The sequence below is a fragment of the Geotrypetes seraphini genome, chromosome 12 (genome assembly GCF_902459505.1).
Source record: "Geotrypetes seraphini chromosome 12, aGeoSer1.1, whole genome shotgun sequence".
Classification (NCBI taxonomy): Eukaryota; Metazoa; Chordata; class Amphibia; order Gymnophiona; family Dermophiidae; genus Geotrypetes; species Geotrypetes seraphini.
In genome coordinates, this window is record NC_047095.1 from 2,190,494 (window position 1) to 2,213,776 (window position 23,283).

Consider the following 23,283-nt stretch of genomic DNA (forward strand, 5'->3'; position numbering starts at 1 on the left):
CTTCCTGCTCCTGTCAGGCAAATGGGTTGCTCTGTTAAATGCTTGAACTTGTTCCTGCGGATAGGATGATGCCAGAGCTGATTCGTACTTCGCACCCCTCTCTGAGGAACAAACACACAGAAGCTGAAGCTTGGTGAGGAGCACTTTTGGATCTCAGAACAAAGTGATGTATGCCATCACTCAGTCAATGGGAAAAATAAAAATAAAATCAACACAGAAACTAACAGGATCTCCAAACTAATCTGTAACAAGATTGGAAATGATCTCTAGAAAAACAAACAAACAGTTACAAGCAAAGCCTCCAAAAAGTTTTCTCTTTCCAAAGATTAAATAGCATTAAAATGTGAGAAATTCAAAGGTTTGTATGTGAACTATATGAATCATGGGCTGATAGTCAACCAGTGATGCTCAGCATTATGACCAAAAATTCAATTCCAGGCCATGTCTAGACTTCAGAACTGAACTTCCATGTTTGATGAACCAGTTAAGACATGGTTAAGTGCAATATTCAGCAGTTAACTTGATATGCAGCACCACTTAACGATAGGACTGACTTTTATGCATTTAACCATTCAAGTGCTGACTCTGCCCCAGAAACTCCCCCCCCCCCCCAACTAGCCAGTTTTGATATAGGCACTAATTTGACATTTTCAGCAGCACTAACCAGTTAAGTGCTGCTGAAAGTGACTGGTTAGCACCAAACAGGTGATATAACTGGTCAGGAACCGTTTCTGGCCAGTTAAATTGCTTTGAATACTGACCCACACATTTTCTAGGTAGCTAGGTATACTGAACACATAGAAGAAAGCAACTGTAGACTACAAAGTCACCATGTGCTCCTGACTATACATCTTATTTATTTAGATTTATTAACCATTTTATCATGAAGAAAACCACCCAAAACAGTCTTATTTTTGAACATTCATTCCCATCCCATCCACTGGCAACAGACAAAGTGAACCCATACAACCCATGTCAAAAGACTCACCTGAATGTTTGGGGTCGTTTGGCTTTTTTTGGCTGCTATAAAAGAACTGGGGTGATTGGCAGCATTGGCTGCAGAAGTTAGAGCACTGAGGATCTCTTCAGGAATGAAATCACTCTCACTAGTGCTGGGAGACAACTGCTTACGTCCTAAGGCATTTGACTTTTCCCTCAATTCTGGGAGCTCTGTAAAGTTGCAAAAGATTGAATACTGGCTATGAGTTTGCTACTGAGGAGTACACACTTTCATAAGATTTACCTTCTGACGATACGTACCACATAAATAATAAACTAAAGCCAGCCAGCCACAATAGATTGCAATTTTCATTAGCTATACCAATAATATATGTATTTTTTTATTTATTCAATTTTCTATACCATTCTCCCAGGGGAGCTCAGAACGGTTTACATGCATTTATTCAGCTACTCAAGCAGTTTTCCCTCTCTGTCCCGGTGGGCTCACAATCTATCTAAAGTACCTGGGGCAATGGGGGGGATTAAGTGACTTGCCCAGGGTCACAAGGAGAAGCGTGGGTTTGAACCCACAACCACAGGGTGCTGAGGCTGGAGCTTTAACCACTGTGCCACACTCTCCCCCTATCACAAATAATGAGACTGAAGATAGGTTTGGCACCTTCTTCCTCATTCTGATTTTAACAAATACATTTTTAATGTAGATTGCTCGACCATGATTAAGGTTGTATAACATTAACCCTGCCCCTCCCCCTTTTACTAAGCTGCGGTAGAAGTTTCTATAGCAGCCCTGACTGCTAAATGCTCCAAAGATGCTCCAACGCTCATAGACTTCCTATGATTATCAGAGCATTTAGCGCTCCGGGCCACGGTAGAAACCTCTACCGCAGCTTAGTAAAAGAGGGCCCAAATAACTTCAGTTCCCAGATTTGCTTTTACTACCAATTATCCAACACAAGGCTATAAGTACTGCTGTAAGTGAAGGTTTGTTTGTTACTACTGAGGCAACAAGCCACATTCAATACAACACAGAAATTAAATGTCATAGCATTCTGCGAGTCAGCTTGTCAGTTACAAAGCTAAAAGCTATTAAGAGCCCAGATCAATTAACATTGATAAGCATTTTTTTAATTTGTTATACCTGTGGATAAATATTGATTTGCCTTTTCTTCTCCAAATGATGACACGGGTAGGATGTTTTTCATTTTTTTACTTGCTTGTTTTGACACTGTTGATGTTACTGGCACTTTAGTCAGGGACATAATGAATGTTTACAGTTATCCCTGATGCTTTCACACTGTAAAAAAATAAATAAAAAATCCAAGGACCACTATACCAGAATCAAATTTACTGTTATCAAGCTGTGGCCTAGAGATAGAAAAAAAGATATATTAAGTATATTAAGAATATTAAGTATATTAAGAATTCTAAATTAAAATCAGTGGCATAGCTACTAGGGTGGAATGGGTCCCCTATAATATCATTGTTCCCAAGAGAGTGGGGACTAGGAGGGGGATACACATTTCCCAATGTCAAATGTGTCTAACGTTAACGAAAGGGGTGTGACAAGATAGGTAACACTATCAACAATCTACAGTAGATAAAGTGATGCAGTTATGTTTATTAGCATAAAAGTAACCTAAACAATCTCAAAGGCACTGGAATAAAAGGAAGCTGATACACTGATGCTTTCAAGAAAATTGCAGGGACCGTCTATTATTGCATGTGGATTGTTCAGCACTGCATATGCTTTTCAGCACTATAGAAATGATAAGTAGCAGTACTAAGAAGATACCTTTTATATTTATTAAAAGTTAGTCCAATAAAAAGGTATCATCTTATTTTCTTTGTTTTTATTTATTACTTTTAAAAGTGGACTAGCACAGCTACCACATCACTTTATCCATAACAATAACACAAATTGTCATTTCCCTTTTCCATAAGTGTGCCTTAACTCTTCAACCTTTTCTAATATTGTACTTTAAAAAACACATGTATTTTGCAGAGTGCTAATAAACATTCCAAGTTGAAGTTTTCCACTTACTAGTTTTTAAATAAAAACAGGTATGGATATACCTTGGACCTTGTTTCTTACTCCTACGGTCCCGTAATCTCTTGTCGCTCAGCCCGGAACTGGCCCAGGACCTCCTTCTTACCCCCCCCCCCCCCCCCCCCCCACAGCTAGAGCCTGCACTATACCAAAACTTCATCTGGGCCAGGTACTGCCTCAAAGGCTGCTTCCCATCCCCTGTGCTGGGGTACTACATCCCCTTCCTCTGGACTGGACGCTTCCCACATCCTTGCTTTCCGTCTTTCCTCCATCTTTTGTCCGTTGAACCAGACATTGCTCGCACCATGTCTTACCTTTACTTTGTCACCGGGTTACACCAGGGCTTCAGATTTGGATTCGCCAGCATTACTCGAGACGGCCGCGCCGTCACCAGGGAAACCATCAACAGGCCGCTACGGGCGGAGTAGAAAACGGCAGCATCCAATTGCAGTTCGCTTACGCATCTCTGAACTAGTGCTTTGTCTGTTAGGCGGTTTCCAAATTGGGCTAGCTTTAAAGGTTGGTGGTGGGAAATTTTTGGTGTCAATGGGTTGCAGGTTTTGGCGTTCTTGTGGGGAGCAAGCCTGCATCTCCCTCACTAAAGCGTCGCCTTAATGGGTCCTGCAGCGATTCCCACATGCTGCCAGCCGCGTCTCACCCCTTTTGTGTTACTCATGAAAGAGACTGCCATAAACTGGTCCCTGATTGTCCAGAATCACTCTTTTTATCTTTGGAAGGTTATACAGTACTTGGCATAGAGCAGCTCACACCTAACTTTTTCTGGTCTGCTATAGTGCTGGCCGATTCAAATCGATTCGTTTCCTCCAAAAATCGGACTCACCGATTCGGTGAAAGCTCTCCTCCGTGTGAGGCCTGACACTTCCAGGGCCTCCTAAAGCAGCAGGAAGGGGGTGGGGGAGTCAGTCGGGCAGTGCTACACAGAGGAAGAGAGTTAAGAATTGTTGGGCATGGGGTGGAGGAGAGGAAGGGAGTGCAAAGAGGTAGAAAGGGGCGAGAGGTACACATGATTGGAGAAGAGAGGGAGAAATGTTGGACATAGGGGTGGTGAGAAACGATGGTGAGAGAAAGAAATATGTCACATGATATTGAAGGGGAGGAAAAGAGAGATGCTGCATGGATGGGAATAGAGGATTGACCTAGGGCACAAGGCAAGAGAGAGATAGTAGACAGTGGGAAAGAAATGTTGGATATAGCAGTGGAAGGAAAGGTCCAAAAATGGAAGATGGACGGTGAGCATAAAAAAAAAGAAAACACCAAATGGACAGGAGACCCTGGTGCAGTGGTGTTGTAAGGGGGGGGGGGGGAAGAACCACAGCACTCGTTCTCTCTGCTTCATTACCATGTGTGCATGCCATGTCCCTTCCCCTGTACCTTTTTAACATTCGCAGCATGAGCAGTAACCCCAACCTGCTGCTCGCGCCAGCATCAGCTCTTCTGACATCACTTCCTGGATCCGCACCTAGGAAGTGACATCAGAGGAAGAGCCGACGCTAAGCAGCAGGTTGGGATTGCTGCTCATGCCGCAAATGTTAAAAAGGTACTGGGGAAGGGAAGGAGTGCGTGTGTGCAGCAGAAGAGGGCAGGGAGGGGCATACATACATAAACCCCCCCCCCCCCCGGGCGCTTCTCAACCTTGCTACGTCACTGCCCTGGTGAGCGAGTTAGCAGATGATAAACAGAAACCAGAGTCTGGGACCGACATGATTTGTATAATAAATGACCAGACAACAAAAGGTAAAAAAAAAAATAATAATTTTATTTTCTGTTTTGCGATTACACAAAATCAGATTTGAAATATGTATCCTGGCAAAGCTGGTGTTAGAAGGCAAGCATGAGCTAGGACCTAACAGACAGAGGAGAAATCATTTTTGTTTATTATCCCAGGACAAGCAGGCAGCATATTCTTAACGCATGGGTGACGTCACCGACGGAGCCCCGGTATGGACACTTTTAACTAGAAAGTTCTAGTTGGCCGCACCGCGCATGCGCGGGTGCCTTTCCGCTCGACGGAGGAGAGCATGGTCCCCAGTTTCTTCATTTCCGCGGAGCGAAGAAGACGCATGTATTTTTCAACGGCCGTTGAAATATCGGATTTTGCCTTCCCGCTCGCGTTTTTGTCTTCCTTTTTCTTCTTTTACCTTCGGGTTTCTTTTTCGTTTAAAATTCCAAAAAAAACTTTGTTTTCTCTTTATTTTTCGAACAGGCCTCCGGTTTTGATTTTACGGAGGCCGACATCGAGACCAACACCAGTCCCCCCGAGACCAGGACCGGCACCGATCTTCCTCCCCCGGTACCGTCTCGATGCGCTCTGGCAAATCCCTCTCTAAGACTCGCCATACTGAGCCATCCACACCACCGTCCCGTCCCACGCATACTGATGTCAGGGACCCGGACTTATGGGAAGAATCCCCACCCGGCACCGAGGATGAGGCTTCATCAACGGACGAGGAACCATCGATGGTCGATACCAGTTCCAAACCTGAACAGTCCTCATTCACAAAATTTCTACATGAAATGTCGGCAGCTCTGTCTATCCCTTTGGAGTCCGACTCTAAGAAGTCCCAGGCTTTCCTTGACGCCCTGGACTTCGAACAACCCCCCAAAGAATTTTTAAAGTTACCCGTCCACGACATCTTACGGGAAACTTTTTACAAAAATTGGGAAAACCCTCTCACGGTACCGGGTGCACCTCGAAAACTGGATAGTTTATATAGGGTCATTCCTATCCCGGGGTTCGACAAACCTCAACTACCCCATGAATCCCTTCTAGTGGAATCCACCTTAAAGAAAACCCAGGGCTCCAGTGTTTATGCCTCTACTCCTCCTGGCAGAGAGGGCAGAACGATGGATAAATTTGGCAAGCGCCTTTATCAGAATTCCATGCTTGCCAACAGAGCTAATAATTACACCTTCCACTTCTCCTTCTATATGAAGCATTTGGTGCAACAACTCTCCTCCTTCCAAAAGTACATCCCTGAACGCAAGATCCCGGTTTTTCAACAACAACTTTCCAGTTTGCTCCAACTCAGGAAATTTATGGTGCGCTCCATTTATGACTCTTTTGAGCTGACCTCTCGAGCATCTGCCATGGCTGTTACCATGAGGCGCTTGGCCTGGCTGAGAGTTTCTGACCTCGATATTAATCACCAAGACCGCCTAGCCAACGCACCTTGTCTTGGTGATGAACTCTTTGGGGAGTCCCTGGACTCAACTACCCAGAAACTCTCGGCACACGAGACCAGGTGGGATACCCTGATCAAACCTAAGAAGAAAACTCCTCCTGCTCGCCCCTACAAACAGCAGTCTTCCTATCAACGCAGGTTCTCGGCCAGACCTCTCAACCCGCCTCAACAACAACAGTCTCGCCGGCCTCGTCAACAGCACCAGACTCAGGCACGTTCACAGTCTCACCCACCGACCAAGCCTCTCCCGCAGTCAAAACCATCTCAGCCCTTTTGACTCTTTTCTCCAGGGCATAGCCAGTCTCCCACCATCCTTGCCTCTTCCTCAGCCGATAGGAGGACGTCTTCAACTCTTCCTCAACCGTTGGGAGGTCATCACATCAGACCTGTGGGTCCTCAACATCATTCGCCACGGCTACTCTCTCAATTTCCAGACTCTTCCACCGGACAATCCTCCCATAGACTCTGTTTCTCACTCCTCTCAATCCTCCCTCCTCCTGAGGGAGGTCCAATCCCTCCTTCTTCTCAATGCCATCGAAGAGGTACCCCCAGACCAAAGGGGTCGGGGATTCTACTCCCGCTACTTCCTGGTTCCCAAGAAGACAGGAGACCTCCGTCCCATCCTCGATCTCCGGAACCTCAACAAGTGTCTGGTCAAGGAAAAGTTCAGAATGCTCTCCCTTGACACGCTTTACCCGCTTCTCTCTCAACACGACTGGCTATGTTCCCTAGACCTCAAAGAGGCCTACACTCACATTCCAATCCATCTGACTTCACGTCGCTACCTCCGATTTCACACTGCCACTATCAGTACAAAGTGCTACCCTTTGGCCTCGCATCATCACCCAGGGTGTTCACCAAGTGCCTTATTGTGGTGGCGGCCTTCCTCAGGTCTCACAACCTCCAGGTGTTCCCGTACTTGGACGATTGGTTGGTGAAAGCTCCTACGTCTCCGCTTGTGCTGCAAGCCACACATCACACCATCTCTTTCCTCCATCTCCTGGGGCTTCCCACACAGCGACTTCAACTCATTGGAGCAGTTCTGGACACCACTCTGATGAGGGCGTTTCTTCCCGCCGACCGACAACGGACCCTGCTCCATCTCTGTCGTCAGGTGCTCCTTCATCACTCCATCCCAGCTCGGCAGATGATGGTCCTCCTAGGCCACATGGCCTCGACGGTCCATGTACTTCCTCTGGCACGACTCCACCTCAGGACACCTCAGTGGACTCTAGCCAACCAATGGTCACAGACCTCGGATCCTCTTTCTCATCCCATCTCTGTGACATCGTCTCTTCAGCAATCTCTTCAATGGTGGTTGAACTCCTCAAATCTTTCCAGGGGTCTACTCTTTCATCTGCCCCCTCACTCTATGACCATCACCACGGATGCCTCCCCCTATGCGTGGGGAGCTCACCTGGGAGATCTTCGCACTCAGGGTCTCTGGACCCCTCAGGAGCGTCTACATCACATCAATTTCCTGGAACTCAGAGCCATGTTCTATGCTCTCAAAGCCTTCCAGCACCTTCTCTACCCTCAGGTAATTCTTCTGTGCACAGACAACCAGGTCGCCATGTACTACATAAACAAGCAAGGCGGCCCCGGATCTCCCCTCCACTGTCAGGAGGCCATCCGCATCTGATCCTGGGCCACGGCCCACAGTCTCTTCCTCAAGGCTGTATATATCCAGGGCGAACAGAACTCCCTGGCCGACAATCTCAGCCGCATCCTTCAACCTCACGAGTGGACTCTGGATCCTCCCACACTCCGCTCCATCTTTGCGCGCTGGGGCACTCCGCAAGTGGACCTCTTTGCAGCTCCTCACAACCATCAGCTGCCCCAGTTCTGTTCCAGACTCTTCTCTCCTCACCGTCTGGCCCCGGATGCATTCCTGCTCGACTGGACGGATCGGTTCCTCTATGCCTTTCCTCCACTACCTCTGATGTTGCGGACATTGTTCAAACTCCGCAGGGACAGAGCCACCATGATTCTCATCGCTCCTCGGTGGCCTCGCCAACACTGGTTCTCCCTCCTGCTCCAGCTCAGCTCCAGGGAGCCCATTCCTCTTCCTGTGTTTCCTACTCTACTTACACAGCAGCATCAGTCTCTACTGCATCCCAATCTGTCCTCGCTCCACCTGACAGCTTGGTTTCTCTCGGGCTGACCTCTCCAGAGAACCTGTCTCAGCCTGTCCGTCATATTTTGGATGCCTCCAGGAAACCGGCCACCCTCCAATGTTACCATCAGAAATGGACCCGGTTCTCCTCTTGGTGTCTACTTCATCATCACGATCCCGCCTCTTTGGCGGTAGAAACTATACTGGACTATTTGCTTTCTCTCTCCGACGCTGGCCTCAAATCTACCTCAATCAGAGTCCACCTCAGTGCCATCACTGCGTTTCATGAGCCTATCCTCGGAAAACCTCTCATGGCTCATCCCCTGGTTTCCCGGTTCATGAGAGGCCTCTTCAATGTCAAACCACCGCTGAAGCCTCCTCCAGTCGTCTGGGACCTGAACGTGGTTCTCTCAGCCCTCATGAAACCTCCATTTGAGCCTCTTGCCACAACTTCACTCAAATTTCTGACATGGAAGGTGCTTTTCCTCATTGCCATCACCTCTGCCAGGAGGGTTAGTGAGCTACATGCACTGGTCGCTGACCCACCTTTCACGGTTTTTCACCATGACAAGGTAGTTCTGCATACCCATCCTAAATTTCTTCCCAAGGTGGTCTCGGACTTCCACCTCAACCAATCCATTGTGTTACCTGTCTTTTTCCCTAAGCCCCATTCTCATCCTGGGGAACAGGCATTACACACGCTGGACTGTAAGCGTGCCCTTGCATACTACCTTGACCGTACCAGGGCTTACCGCTCATCCCCTCAGTTTTTTTGTCCTTCGACCCTAACCGTCTAGGTCGCCCTGTCTCTAAACGGACGCTTTCTAACTGGCTTGCTGCCTGCATTGCGTTCTGTTATGCTCGGGCCGGTCTCTCACTGGAAGGTGCTGTCACAGCCCACAGGGTCAGAGCTATGGCTGCTTCTGTGGCTTTCCTCCGCTCCACGCCCATTGAGGAGATCTGCAAAGCTGCCACTTGGTCCTCAGTTCACACATTCACTTCTCACTACTGTCTGGATGCCTTCTCCAGACGGGATGGGCACTTCGGCCAATCTGTGTTACAAAATTTGTTTTCCTAATGGCCAACCATCCCTCCTCCCTCTCTGTTAGCTTGGAGGTCACCATGCGTTAAGAATATGCTGCCTGCTTGTCCTGGGATAAAGCACAGTTACTTACCGTAACAGGTGTTATCCAGGGACAGCAGGCAGATATTCTTACGACCCACCCTCCTCCCCGGGTTGGCTTCTTAGCTGGCTTATCTTAACTGGGGACCACGCTCTCCTCCGTCGAGCGGGAAGGCACCCGCGCATGCGCGGTGCGGCCAACTAGAACTTTCTAGTTAAAAGTGTCCGTACCGGGGCTCCGTCGGTGACGTCACCCATGCGTTAAGAATATCTGCCTGCTGTCCCTGGATAACACCTGTTACGGTAAGTAACTGTGCTTTTTGTTTACACCACAGCGTTGGGGAGGGCAAAGGGTGAATGAAGAGATTATAAAATAAACTTGCCAGGATGTTTGGAAAAAAAACAAAAAACCCCAAAACAAAAACAACACCCAATTGGGCAGGAAAATCAAATTGAAAATCAATTCAATAGGCTGAATGGAATTGAAAATTTTTTCCCCTGAATCAAACAGCACTAGTCTGCTGGGTTCCTTTTATCTGTGTCTAACAAACTCCCCCCCCCCCCCCCCCCAGGTGATTGCAGGATAATATCTACATAACTATTCATGAAATCTGTAAACCGTATCATGGATGAAAACCTAGTAATAAAGGTTTTTACAGGATAGTTTATTCCTAGAAGGAGAGTCATGGTACAGTGGTTACAGCACACCCATATATATCCAACATTTCTTTCCCAGCATACCCCTGAGATTGTGGGTTCAAACCCTGTGCTGCTCCTTGTGACCTTGGGCAAGTCACTTAATCCTCCACTTTGCCAGGTACATTAGATAGATTGTGAGCCCACAGAGAAAGATAGGGAAAATAACTGAGTACCTGTTTGTAAACCGCTTCGAATGTGGTTGTGTAACTACATAAAAAGGCGGTATACAAGTCCCTATCCCTTATCAATGGTGTAGTAAGGGGGAGTGGACCAGTGGGAGCACCAGCACCTCTCCACCTGGCTCCTCTCTGAAATAACTTCCTGGCTGGTGATGTCAGAGGAAAAGCCAACACCTGCTCGAGCTGCAGGCTGGAGAAGCTGCTTGCGCAGGTGAAAATTTCATGGGGTATGGGGGAAGGGAGGGCACAAGTGTGGTGGGGAGGAGGACATGGAGGGGGCGCCCCCTACCCTTGCTACGCCACTCCCCCCTTATCCCTTCATAGAATATATTTCTGTCCTTGGCTCGATAGATGGATCCTCTCTCACATCCTTTATCCTGCTGCTTCGCAGGGCTGTAAATATACATATAGTCTCTCAAAAAATCTGATTGTTTCAAAGAAAGAGGAATGCCAATTACAGTTCAATTGCTTTTTAATGTGTCAACTAACAAGTGTACAGTGAGTTTTTTTTTTCTTGTTAGGGAACAAAACATTGAAATAATGCTTTGCTTCAGAAATTTCATCTTTCACTTTTGCTTCCTTCTTGGGGGAGTTAAAGGATTTCTTATTCCTGTCCTGTATGAGTAGCGCAATTGCATTTGTTTATAGCTATCTTTAATACTTTGTAGCCTTCCTAATCCTAAGCAAATAAAGATCCTTAAATTATTTTCATATCCTTTTTTACCTACCTGTATCTCTGACCAACTTCTGTTTTATAAACCTGTGATGATGTGGGGGGCTTAGGGCACTTGTGTAGTCCCGGCAGCCCACAATTGAGGTTTATTTTTTCTCCGTTTTTTTCTATGATTTTGTCAACAGTTCTTTTTGTCATTGTGATGTGAATGAATCCCTGCTGCTACTATTATTATTTACAATACGTTCACAACTACATTTTATTCTCAACTTCTATTTAGCACATTCATGAGCTGGCTCTGCTGGTGGAGTCAGGGTGCTGTTGCTGTTCTGGCTCAGAGTGGGTCCTTCTCTGTCTGGAGCAGGCATCTGGTTTACCGGTACGCATGTTTGTTTGCATAGTGCTCTGAAGAAGACTAGGAACTTTAAAACCTTCCTCATCAAATGGTGATATGTAGATCAAAACAAAATAACAGTAAACATAGGCCCTATCGCTTCACTTCTCTGACTTCTTTTAGTGCTGGCTTTTTTATCTGTCCCATCTATCACTCAGCTACCTTCCTGTTTATTTTTCCTGCGCATAGCTAGACAGTTGGTCTGTATCATGTATTTATCATCTTTGTTAGTCTTTAATATGACTTTCTGCTGGAATGTTGCTCAAGGTCTCAAGCGAGGAGTGATGGATGGATTGTATAATGCAGCTAAAAAAAGACAAGAGGGTCCATCCACATTAATTAATTATTCTACCAGGGATAGCATGTTTCCTCTTTGGATTCTCTGACAGCCTTTACTCTTTTTTTTCTTACACTTCCTCATCCTGTATATTACCATTTCACATTTACTTTTACTCATGTCTACCTGCTTCCCACACCGTATTGGGTATTTATCTTGTTTCATTATAATTTCTTTTGCTATTTAATTCTACATAGTAAACGAAATGACAGCAGATAAAGACCTGAACGGTCCATCCAGTCTGCCCATTAAAAACTACATGATTAAATTAACTTGTCTGAAATCTAAGTAAATTACATCTAGCGCACATCCTTGATTCAGTTCTCTGGTCACCCAGCCAAAGAATTCAATCAGATTTGTTTGGTATGATTTACCTGTAGTAAACCCATGTTGCATCGGATCTTGTAATCCATTAGTTTCTAAAAATTTCACTATCCTTTCCTTCAGCAATGTTTACATTATTTTTCCTAAAACTGAAATGAGGCTTACCGGCCTGTAGTTTCCTGGTTTATCTCTGCGACCACTTTTGTGAAGAGGGACCACATCCGCTCTTCTCCAGTCCCGCAGAACCTCTCCCATCTCTAAAGATTTATTGAATGACTCTTTAAGAGGATCTGCCTGAATATCCTGGGATAGATCCCGTACGGTCCCATAGCTTTATCCACCTTCAATTTTTCAAGCTGTTCATAAACACTTTCTTCCGTGAACACTGCGGTATCCATTCCTAGGGAGAGTCCTTAGATGCCTGGACCAATCAGGTGCCTGCCATTTTGAAGAGGCGGGTCTGCTGCTGGGAGGGAGAAAGCATCCCTCTGCCGGTCTTCTAAAAAAAGTATGGGGGGACAGATGGGGGTGCATTTCACTAGACCACCAATATTGGTGTGGTGGGGGACTGTTGGGGAGGAGCTTGCTGTCAGGAGGTCTGGGGGAGAGGGGTTGGAGATAGAATGGCCCACTAGACCACCAAGCCTGGTGTGGTGGGAGGTTGTAGGAGGAGGAACTTGCAACAGGAGGGAGTGAGTATCCCTCTTGCCGATCTTCCATATGTGGTGGGAGGGCATCAGTGTGGGGGGGGGGTGCACTAGACCACCAGGATCTTTTGGGGCACCATGTAGGAGAAATCAGGGCCATTCATAGTGCCGGGTCTGAGCTGCTTTATTTTCCTGTCAGCGCACTGACAGGAGAGTAAGGCTACGACAGCTCAGACCCTGCCGGTAAAATCAGCCCCGATTTCTTGTAAATGGAGGAGCGTTCCTGTTTGAGAATCACCCAGAGAGGTCATTTTAATATTAATGACCTTATTAGACTACAACTTTAATATTAATAAGTTCATTGTACTACATTTGCATAGTACAATCGGAGGCTTCTAGAAAGCACAGAAAAGACTATGGTTTTAATAATCAGGCAATAAAATATGTGCATTTAACAATGGTTTAGTGTCAGCGTTAAATGCACGGTGGCTTTAGAGAATCAGAAAGTTTGAGTCAAAACTGACATTTTGGATGACAGTCAGAACTTAAGTGTATGTAGAATAATTTATTGCTATAACACATTGGTGGAATGTTTGAGCTCCATAAATGTTTCTGATTGGTATGGCTATTTCAATGTTTCAGTTATTCATTTGCAATGTTTAACATGTTTGTTATATTTTCAGGGAATCCAAAGAAGAAGCAGAGTGAGCTAGGTATTCAAACAAATAACACTTTAATGGCAACCAATAGAGTATAAGAGAATTAGAATAAACAAGCATATATATCAAGAAATTTTAATAATTGTGCTTAATAATATCTAAAAAATCAGAGGAAGGCAAAAACTCCATTCAGTAGTTCTATCTCTATTGGTTCATAAATAAGATATAAGTTCATAAGCATGTGAACATTAGCGCTTATCTTAAATCTGTCAGCAAATGTTCCAGCAGTTCCATTGTAATCCAATTAGAGAAACGTCGATAGAAGCATACCAAAAGGGTCCTTAACCAACTGGAAAAAGCAATGTCCAAGTGTAACTAAGTCCCAATTTCTTCACACAGTGCTTAAAAAGTGCAAGTGCAATAATAAAAGATCCAAATTCATCATTCACACAAGTTCCAAGAATATATAACAGATGTAATCAATCCACAACCAAGTCAATTTCCTCAGCTTCCTCAACACCGATCGTGTTTCGATAAGGTTCTTTCTTAGGAGGAAGAAGAACGCGGGCGAAGAGAAGAAACTGGCTCAACCAGGAGCAGCAATCAGAACCGCCGGAAGATGTTAAGCACAATTATTAAAATTTCTTGATATATATGCTTGTTTATTCTAATTCACTTGTATTATTAATCTGTATATTGATTTGAGAATTTGTCATTTATTTTTTCTCCTTCTAGTTATTTAGTTATTGGGAAATCAATATAGCACATACAGGATATCATCTAAGCATATATTGGATGATACAGGCTGTGTTTCAGCTAATGAGCCTGCATCAGGAGCATCTGTTGTCTGTTATATTTTCAGAAGAGAGTTGTAGTTCGGGGAGCTTCCCCATACCTCTCCTTTGCATATGTTTCTATATAAGGCTATTGCCTGCCTGCCATTTGGCTGCAAAAACCTGAGGGAATGGTACAGTTTAGGGGGTGAAGAACTTTTGTGCATGAAAGAGAAGTAAAACAGTGTGATAGTATGTGATAATCTTAAAGTGGCCAAACGTGTTGAAAAGGTGACAGTGAAAGCTAAAAGGATGCTTGGATGCACAGGTAGATGAATGGCTAGTAGGAAAAGGGAGATATTGATGCCCCTGTATAAGATTCTGGTAAGACCTCATTTAGAATATTGTGTACAATTCTAGAGACCGCACCTTCTACAAGATATAAACAGGATGGAGTCAGTTTAGAGGAAGGCAGCTAAAATGTTCCTTGGTCTTCATCATAAGGTATATGGGAACAGACTTAAAGATCTCAATATGTATACCACTTTGGAGTAAAGGCGGTAGACAGGAGATATGATAAAGACAATTACCTATGTGGCATAAATGCACATGATGCGAGTCTCTTTCAATTGAATGAGATTCTAGAGTGAGAGGCATAGGATGAAGGTGAAAGGGGATAGATTCAGAATTAACTTCATAAAATACTTTTTCATGGAAAGGGTGGTTATGGCCTCTCAATGGGGATGGTGGAGTCAAAAAGTATATCTGAATTTAAGAAAGCTTGGGACAAGTACATTAGCTCTCTAAGGAAAAGGAAGGGATAGTAGACAGCATGGTTAGGCAGAATAGATAGGCCATATGGTCTTTATCTGTCTTCATTTTTCTCTGTTTCTTTGTTACAGGATAACATTTGGTACTTTTACTAAAGTAATAATTTAGCCAATTTTTACTACTTTTACTCAGTTACATCCGATGTTTGCAGTAAAAAGTAAGCGCAAGGGAGATATAAATGAGACTTCCTCAGTAAACCAAATGAAACAGCAAAACTGGGAATAGGATTTTGCCATTGTAAACCTTGCCATGCAAACAGTGGATTATCCCAGGACAAGCAGGCAGCATATTCTTAACGCATGGGTGACGTCACCGACGGAGCCCCGGTACGGACACTTTTAACTAGAAAGTTCTAGTTGGTCGCACCGCGCATGCACGGGTGCCTTCCTGCTCGACGGAGGAGAGCGTGGTCCCCAGTTTCTTCGTTTCCGCGGAGCGAAGAAGACGCATGTATTTTTCAACGGCCGTTGAAATATCGGATTTTGCCTTCCCGCTCGCGTTTTTGTCTTCCTTTTTCTTCTTTTACCTTCGGGTTTCTTTTTCGTTTTAAATTTAAAAAAAACAACAACTTTGTTTTCTCTTTATTTTTCGAACCGGCCCCAGCGGGGCCTGTTGTCACCATACAGGCCTCCGGTTTTGATTTTGCGGAGGCCGTGTTTCCCTTCATGCCCCCTCAGCCGGGCTTTAAGAAGTGCCAGCGGTGTGCACGCCCGATATCTCTCACTGACCTGCACAATTGGTGCCTACAGTGCCTGGGTCCAGAGCATCGGGCTGACACCTGCACCCGCTGTGCTACTCTTAAAAAACGTACATTAAAAAATAGACAGATCCAACAAAATATTCTTTTCGGCACCGGATCTGCCATGGAATCAGCCGCGCCGTCAACGGCATCACAAAAGTCGGCACCAACTACTTCGACACCGCCTGATCCTTCCTCGGGGTCGCTGGCACCAGGTAAGCCGGCTAAGAAGCCTTCCACTTCCCTTGAGCGCCTTCCTGCCACACCGGCGACGCTGGTCCTCCCGGCATCACGCCGACCCCGCAAACGCTCCGCCCCGATTTCGGTGAGTGCCTCGTCATCGGCCTCCTCATCGCCGGGGCATGGAGCGGCACCTATGGTACCGAAAAAGAAAAAAGCGGTACCGGTGCCCCCTCTGGACGACCGCATTGCGGCCATACTCCAAACCCAACTGCAGGAGCAACTACAACAACAACTCCAGCACTTGTTGCCCACACTGTTGGCCCCACTCCTTTCGGTGCCGGACCGGCCCGAGCCTCGCACCACACCACCGGTGTCGACACCATCGGTACCGTTGAACACCTCCATGCCTGTACTCGCGGCTGAACCACTTCATCCTCCGGTGCAACCACGCTCTGATGCCGACCCTCCACGACATCGAGACCGACACCAGTCCCCCTGAGACCAGGACCGGCACTGATCTTCCTCCCCCGGTACCATCTCGATGCACTCTGGCAAATCCCTCTCTAAGACTCGCCATACTGAGCCATCCACACCACCGTCCCGCACCACGCATACCGACGTCAGGGACCCGGACTTATGGGAAGAATCCCCACCCGGCACCGAGGATGAGGCTTCATCAACGGACGAGGAACCATCGAAGGTCGATACCAGTTCCAAACCTGAACAGTCCTCATTCACAAAATTTCTACGTGAAATGTCAGCAGCTCTGTCTATCCCTTTGGAGTCCGACTCTAAGAAGTCCCAGGCTTTCCTTGATGCCCTGGACTTCGAACAACCCCCCAAAGAATTTTTAAAGTTACCCGTCCACGACATCTTACGGGAAACTTTTTACAAAAATTGGGAAAACCCTCTCACGGTACCGGGTGCACCTCGAAAACTGGATAGTTTATATAGGGTCATTCCTATCCCGGGGTTCGACAAACCTCAACTACCCCATGAATCCCTTCTAGTGGAGTCCACTTTAAAGAAAACCCAGGGCTTCGGTGTTTATGCCTCTACTCCTCCTGGCAGAGAGGGCAGAACGATGGATAAATTTGGCAAGCGCCTTTATCAGAATTCCATGCTTGCCAACAGAGCTAATAATTACACCTTCCACTTCTCCTTCTATATGAAGCATTTGGTGCAACAACTCTCCTCCTTCCAAAAGTACATCCCTGAACGCAAGGTCCCGGTTTTTCAACAACAACTTTCCAGTTTGCTCCAACTCAGGAAATTTATGGTGCGCTCCATTTATGACTCTTTTGAGCTGACCTCTCGAGCATCTGCCATGGCTGTTGCCATGAGGCGCTTGGCCTGGCTGAGAGTTTCTGACCTCGATATTAATCACCAAGACCGCCTAGCCAACGCACCTTGTCTTGGTGATGAACTCTTTGGGGAGTCCCTGGACTCAACTACCCAGAAACTCTCGGCACACGAGACCAGGTGGGATACCCTGATCAAACCTAAGAAGAAAACTCCTCCTGCTCGCCCCTACAAACAGCAGTCTTCCTATCAACGCAGGTTCTCGGCCAGACCTCTCAACCCGCCTCAACAACAACAGTCTCGCCGGCCTCGTCAGCAGCACCAGACTCAGGCACGTTCACAGTCTCACCCACCGACCAAGCCTCTCCCGCAGTCAAAACCATCTCAGCCCTTTTGACTCTTTTCTCCAGGGCATAGCCAGTCTCCCACCATCCTTGCCTCTTCCTCAGCCGATAGGAGGACGTCTTCAACTCTTCCTCAACCGTTGGGAGGTCATCACATCAGACCTGTGGGTCCTCAACATCATTCGCCACGGCTACTCTCTCAATTTCCAGACTCTTCCACCGGACAATCCTCCCATAGAGTCTGTTTCTCACTCCTCTCAATCCCCCCTCCTCCTGAGGGAGGTCCAATCCCTCCTTCTTCTCAATGCCATCGAAGAGGTACCCCCAGACCAAAGGGGTCGGGGATTCTACTCCCGCTACTTCCTGGTTCCCAAGAAGACAGGAGACCTCCGTCCCATCCTCGATCTCCGGAACCTCAACAAGTGTCTGGTCAAGGAAAAGTTCAGAATGCTCTCCCTTGACACGCTTTACCCGCTTCTCTCTCAACACGACTGGCTATGTTCCCTAGACCTCAAAGAGGCCTACACTCACATTCCAATCCATCTGACTTCACGTCGCTACCTCCGATTTCAGGTACAGCACCGCCACTATCAGTACAAAGTGCTACCCTTTGGCCTCGCATCATCACCCAGGGTGTTCACCAAGTGCCTTATTGTGGTGGCGGCCTTCCTCAGGTCTCACAACCTCCAGGTGTTCCCGTACTTGGACGATTGGTTGGTGAAAGCTCCTACGTCTCCGCTTGTGCTGCAAGCCACACATCACACCATCTCTTTCCTCCATCTCCTGGGGTTCGAGATCAACTACCCCAAGTCGCATCTGCTTCCCACACAGCGACTTCAATTCATTGGAGCAGTTCTGGACACCACTCTGATGAGGGCGTTTCTTCCCGCCGACCGACAACGGACCCTGCTCCATCTCTGTCGTCAGGTGCTCCTTCATCACTCCATCCCAGCTCGGCAGATGATTGTCCTCCTAGGCCACATGGCCTCGACGGTCCATGTACTTCCTCTGGCACGACTTCACCTCAGGACACCTCAGTGGACTCTAGCTAACCAATGGTCACAGACCTCGGATCCTCTTTCTCATCCCATCGTCTCTTCAGCAATCTCTTCAATGGTGGTTGAACTCCTCAAATCTTTCCAGGGGTCTACTCTTTCATCTGCCCCCTCACTCTATGACAATCACCACGGATGCCTCCCCCTATGCGTGGGGAGCTCACCTGGGAGATCTTCGCACTCAGGGTCTCTGGACCCCTCAGGAGCGTCTACATCACATCAATTTCCTGGAACTCAGAGCCATGTTCTATGCTCTCAAAGCCTTCCAGCACCTTCTCTACCCTCAGGTAATTCTTCTGTGCACAGACAACCAGGTCGCCATGTACTACATAAACAAGCAAGGCGGCACCGGATCTCCCCTCCTCTGTCAGGAGGCCATCCGCATCTGGTCCTGGGCCACGGCCCACAGTCTCTTCCTCAAGGCTGTATATATCCAGGGCGAACAGAACTCCCTGGCCGACAATCTCAGCCGCATCCTTCAACCTCACGAGTGGACTCTGGATACTCCCACACTCCGCTCCATCTTTGCGCGCTGGGGCACTCCGCAAGTGGACCTCTTTGCAGCTCCTCACAACCATCAGCTGCCTCAGTTCTGTTCCAGACTCTTCTCTCCTCACCGTCTGGCCCCGAATGCATTCCTGCTCGACTGGACGGATCGGTTCCTCTATGCCTTTCCTCCACTACCTCTGATGTTGCGGACATTGTTCAAACTCCGCAGGGACAGAGCCACCATGATTCTCATCGCTCCTCGGTGGCCTCGCCAACACTGGTTCTCCCTCCTGCTCTAGCTCAGCTCCAGGAAGCCCATTCCTCTTCCTGTGTTTCCTACTCTACTTACACAGCAGCATCAGTCTCTACTGCATCCCAATCTGTCCTCGCTCCACCTGACAGCTTGGTTTCTCTCGGGCTGACCTCTCCAGAGAACCTGTCTCAGCCTGTCCGTCGTATTTTGGATGCCTCCAGGAAACCGTCCACCCTCCAATGTTACCATCAGAAATGGACCCGGTTCTCCTCTTGGTGTCTACTTCATCATCACGATCCCGCCTCTTTGGCGGTAGAAACTATACTGGACTATTTGCTTTCTCTCTCCGACGCTGGCCTCAAATCTACCTCAATCAGAGTCCACCTCAGTGCCATCACTGCGTTTCATGAGCCTATCCTCGGAAAACCTCTCACGGCTCATCCCCTGGTTTCCCGGTTCATGAGAGGCCTCTTCAATGTCAAACCACCGCTGAAGCCTCCTCCAGTCGTCTGGGACCTGAACGTGGTTCTCTCAGCCCTCATGAAACCTCCATTTGAGTCTCTTGCCACAACTTCACTCAAATTTCTGACATGGAAGGTGCTTTTCCTCAATGCCATCACCTCTGCCAGGAGGGTTAGTGAGCTACATGCACTGGTCGCTGACCCACCTTTCACGGTTTTTCACCATGACAAGGTAGTTCTGCATACCCATCCTAAATTTCTTCCCAAGGTGGTCTCGGACTTCCACCTCAACCAATCCATTGTGTTACCTGTCTTTTTACCTAATCCCCATTCTCATCCTGGGGAACAGGCATTACACACGCTGGACTGTAAGCGTGCCCTTGCATACTACCTTGACCGTACCAGGGCTCACCGCTCGTCTCCTCAGCTCTTTTTGTCCTTCGACCCTAACCGTCTAGGTCGCCCTGTCTCTAAACGGACGCTTTCTAACTGGCTTGCTGCCTACATTGCGTTCTGTTATGCTCGGGCCGGTCTCTCACTGGAAGGTGCTGTCATGGCCCACAGGGTCAGAGCTATGGCTGCTTCTGTGGCTTTCCTCCGCTCCACGCCCATCGAGGAGATCTGCAAAGCTGCCACTTGGTCCTCAGTTCACACATTCACTTCTCACTACTGTCTGGATGCCTTCTCCAGACGGGATGGGCACTTCGGCCAATCTGTGTTACAAAATTTGTTTTCCTAATGGCCAACCATCCCTCCTCCCTCTCTGTTAGCTTGGAGGTCACCCATGCGTTAAGAATATGCTGCCTACTTGTCCTGGGATAAAGCACAGTTACTTACCGTAACAGGTGTTATCCAGGGACAGCAGGCAGATATTCTTACGACCCACCCTCCTCCCCGGGTTGGCTTCTTAGCTGGCTTATCTTAACTGGGGACCACGCTCTCCTCCGTCGAGCGGGAAGGCACCCACGCATGCGCGGTGCGGCCAACAAGAACTTTCTAGTTAAAAGTGTCCGTACCGGGACTCCGTCGGTGACGTCACCCATGCGTTAAGAATATCTGCCTGCTATCCCTGGATAACACCTGTTACAGTAAGTAACTGTGCTTTATCTCTTCTGTAATTTGTAATAGTGAATATAAACTTGAAAAGGAGGAAATGGGGGTATATAGTCAATTTTAATACCGTTTATAAAATCTCCCCAAAAGAGAATTGAACACCCAGCAACAAGCACTGAACTCTGATACCATATGAAAGCCAATGAAAGAAAAAGCCTCAGTTATACAGGAGGGGGGGGGGGGGAAAAAACATTCAACCATCATAGGCAGAAAAAAACTTTTGTGGCTACTATATATATCTGGCTGCACATAGTTTTTCCTGAACTTGCAGTTTCAATTTGTAGTTGCTGCTAGCATAGTTTTGCACAGTGGAATTAGAAATATGATTGATTCTCTTGTTATTCTTTTTGCACTTCTCTAGATATATATCTATATCTATATATCTATATATATATATATATATTGGCACATCGGGGCCAATGGCGCACTAGCACGCTGCTGCATAGGCGGGCGCCACTTCTGAATGACTGCTCAGTTCTACTGAGGCAGCCATTCAGAAGTGGCGACTGCCCACGCATCAATGCGCTTTTGCGCCGCTGGCCCCAACGTGCCGGTAATCAGCAGGCAGCAGCCTTGCAAAGCACCAGCGACCGGCCCAATTAGGGAAGTGTCCGGGCCCAGGCATTAGCGTGCTTATGTGCTGCGGGCCCCGACATGCAGCAGGCAGCCATCCACCGACCTCCAACATTTAAAGGTACTTCCGGGTTGTTGTTTTTTTTGTATATTCACTTCATAAGAAGCACCCTTATTTCCGCCCACTTTTTTGGGGGGGAAAAGTGCATCTTATGGAGTGAAAAATACGGTAAATTATACCCATCTCTCCACTCCGGTATCAGCTATCATTCACGCTGCCAGGAAACTGTCCACACACAATGCTGCTTTCACTTTAAGTGGACTCGCTTCACCTTATGGCATAATCATCATGCTTTTCTTCCAGATACTTGTCCCCTGTCATTGATATTGGATTACCTTTTACATCTCTGACTCAGGTCTAAAGACTACTTCAGTGAGAGTGCACCTCAGTGCCATTAGTGTCTTTCACATTCCTCTTCACGATAATCCTCTGGCTACACATCCATTGTTTTTCAAATTTATGAAGGGACTGATGCACACAAAACCCTTAGTCAAAGTTCCTCTGGTTTCTAGGGACCTCAGTGTTGTACTTTCCACTCATGAAGCCACCGTATGAACCATAGACATCTTCTGCCCTCAAATATCTCAGATCCATAATAGAATGCAGTATAAGGTGGATCTGAAACTAGTGCTTGAAGTTCACTGACACATCTAGCTGAAGTGATGCAAATAAGAACATAAGAAGTTGCCTCCACTGGGTCAGACCAGAGGTCCATCGCGCCTAGCGGTCCGCTCCCGCGGCGGCCCATCAGGTCCATGACCTGTGAAGTGGTTTCTGACTAATCCTATAATCTACCTCTGCTTCTATCTGTACCCCTCAATCCCCTTTTCTTTTAGGAACCTATCTAGACCCTCCTTGAACCCCTGTAGCGTGCTCTGGCCTATCACAGCCTCCGGGAGCGTGTTCCATGTGTCCACCACCCTCTGAGTGAAAAAGAACTTCCTAGCATTTGTTCTAAACCTGTCCTTTTTCAATTTCTCCGAGTGCCCCCTTGTACTTGTGGCTCCCCACAGCCTGAAGAATTTGTCCCTATCTACCTTCTCTATGCCCTTTATGATTTTGAAGGTTTCTATCATGTCTCCTCTAAGTCTCCGCTTTTCCAGGGAGAATAGCCCCAGCATATCCAATCTGTCAGTGTATGATAAGTTTTCCATACCTTTTATCAGCTGTCGCTCTTCTCTGGACTCCCTCAAGTACCGCCATGTCCTTTTTGAGGTACGGCGACCAGTACTGGACACAGTACTCCAGATGTGGGTGCACCATCGCCCGATTTAGCGGCAAAATGACTTCCTTCGTTCTGGTCGTGATACCCTTTTTGATGATACCCAACATTCTGTTCGCTTTCTTTGAGGCTGTCGCACACTGTGCTGATGCTTTCAATGTTGTGTCCACCATCACCCCCAGGTCTCTTTCAAGTTTGCTCACCCCCAGCAACGATCCCCCCATTTTATAGTTGAACATAGGGTTCTTTTTCCCTACATGCATGACTTTGCATTTCTCAGTATTAAAACTCATTTGCCATTTTCTTGCCCAGTCTTCCAATCTCGTTAATCAGGAAGACCACTTTCCACGTGAGATATTTGAGGGTAGGTACTTCCGGGTTGGGGTTTTTTTTTTTTTTTTTTTGTATATTCGCTTCATAAGATGCATCCTTATTTCCGCCCACTTTTTTTGGGGGGGGGAAAAGTGCATCTTATGGAGTGAAAAATACGGTAAATTATATCCATCTCTCCACTCCGGTATCA

At 47.1% G+C, this 23,283-nt stretch overlaps 1 protein-coding gene across 6 annotated transcripts in view; it reads right to left on the reverse strand.

Annotated features, from left to right (window-relative positions):
• AXDND1 (axonemal dynein light chain domain containing 1) overlaps positions 1–23,283 on the reverse strand; it is a 383,395-nt gene that overhangs the window by 326,603 nt on the left and 33,509 nt on the right. For 4 of the 6 annotated variants that reach the window (XR_004536635.1, XM_033916373.1, XM_033916371.1 and 1 more), the window contains exons 1-4: positions 3,322–3,443; positions 2,099–2,254; positions 989–1,170; positions 1–101 (exon numbers count right to left, since the gene is read on the reverse strand). Coding sequence is in view for 4 of the 6 variants with exons in the window: in XM_033916373.1 (XP_033772264.1) it covers positions 1–101; positions 989–1,170; positions 2,099–2,219 (404 nt within the window). In the remaining 2 variants the exon portion in view is untranslated. Of the gene's footprint in view, positions 102–988; positions 1,171–2,098; positions 2,255–3,321; positions 3,444–23,283 lie in introns of those variants that run through there. The other 2 variants (XM_033916370.1, XM_033916374.1) reach the window with 2 other exon arrangements.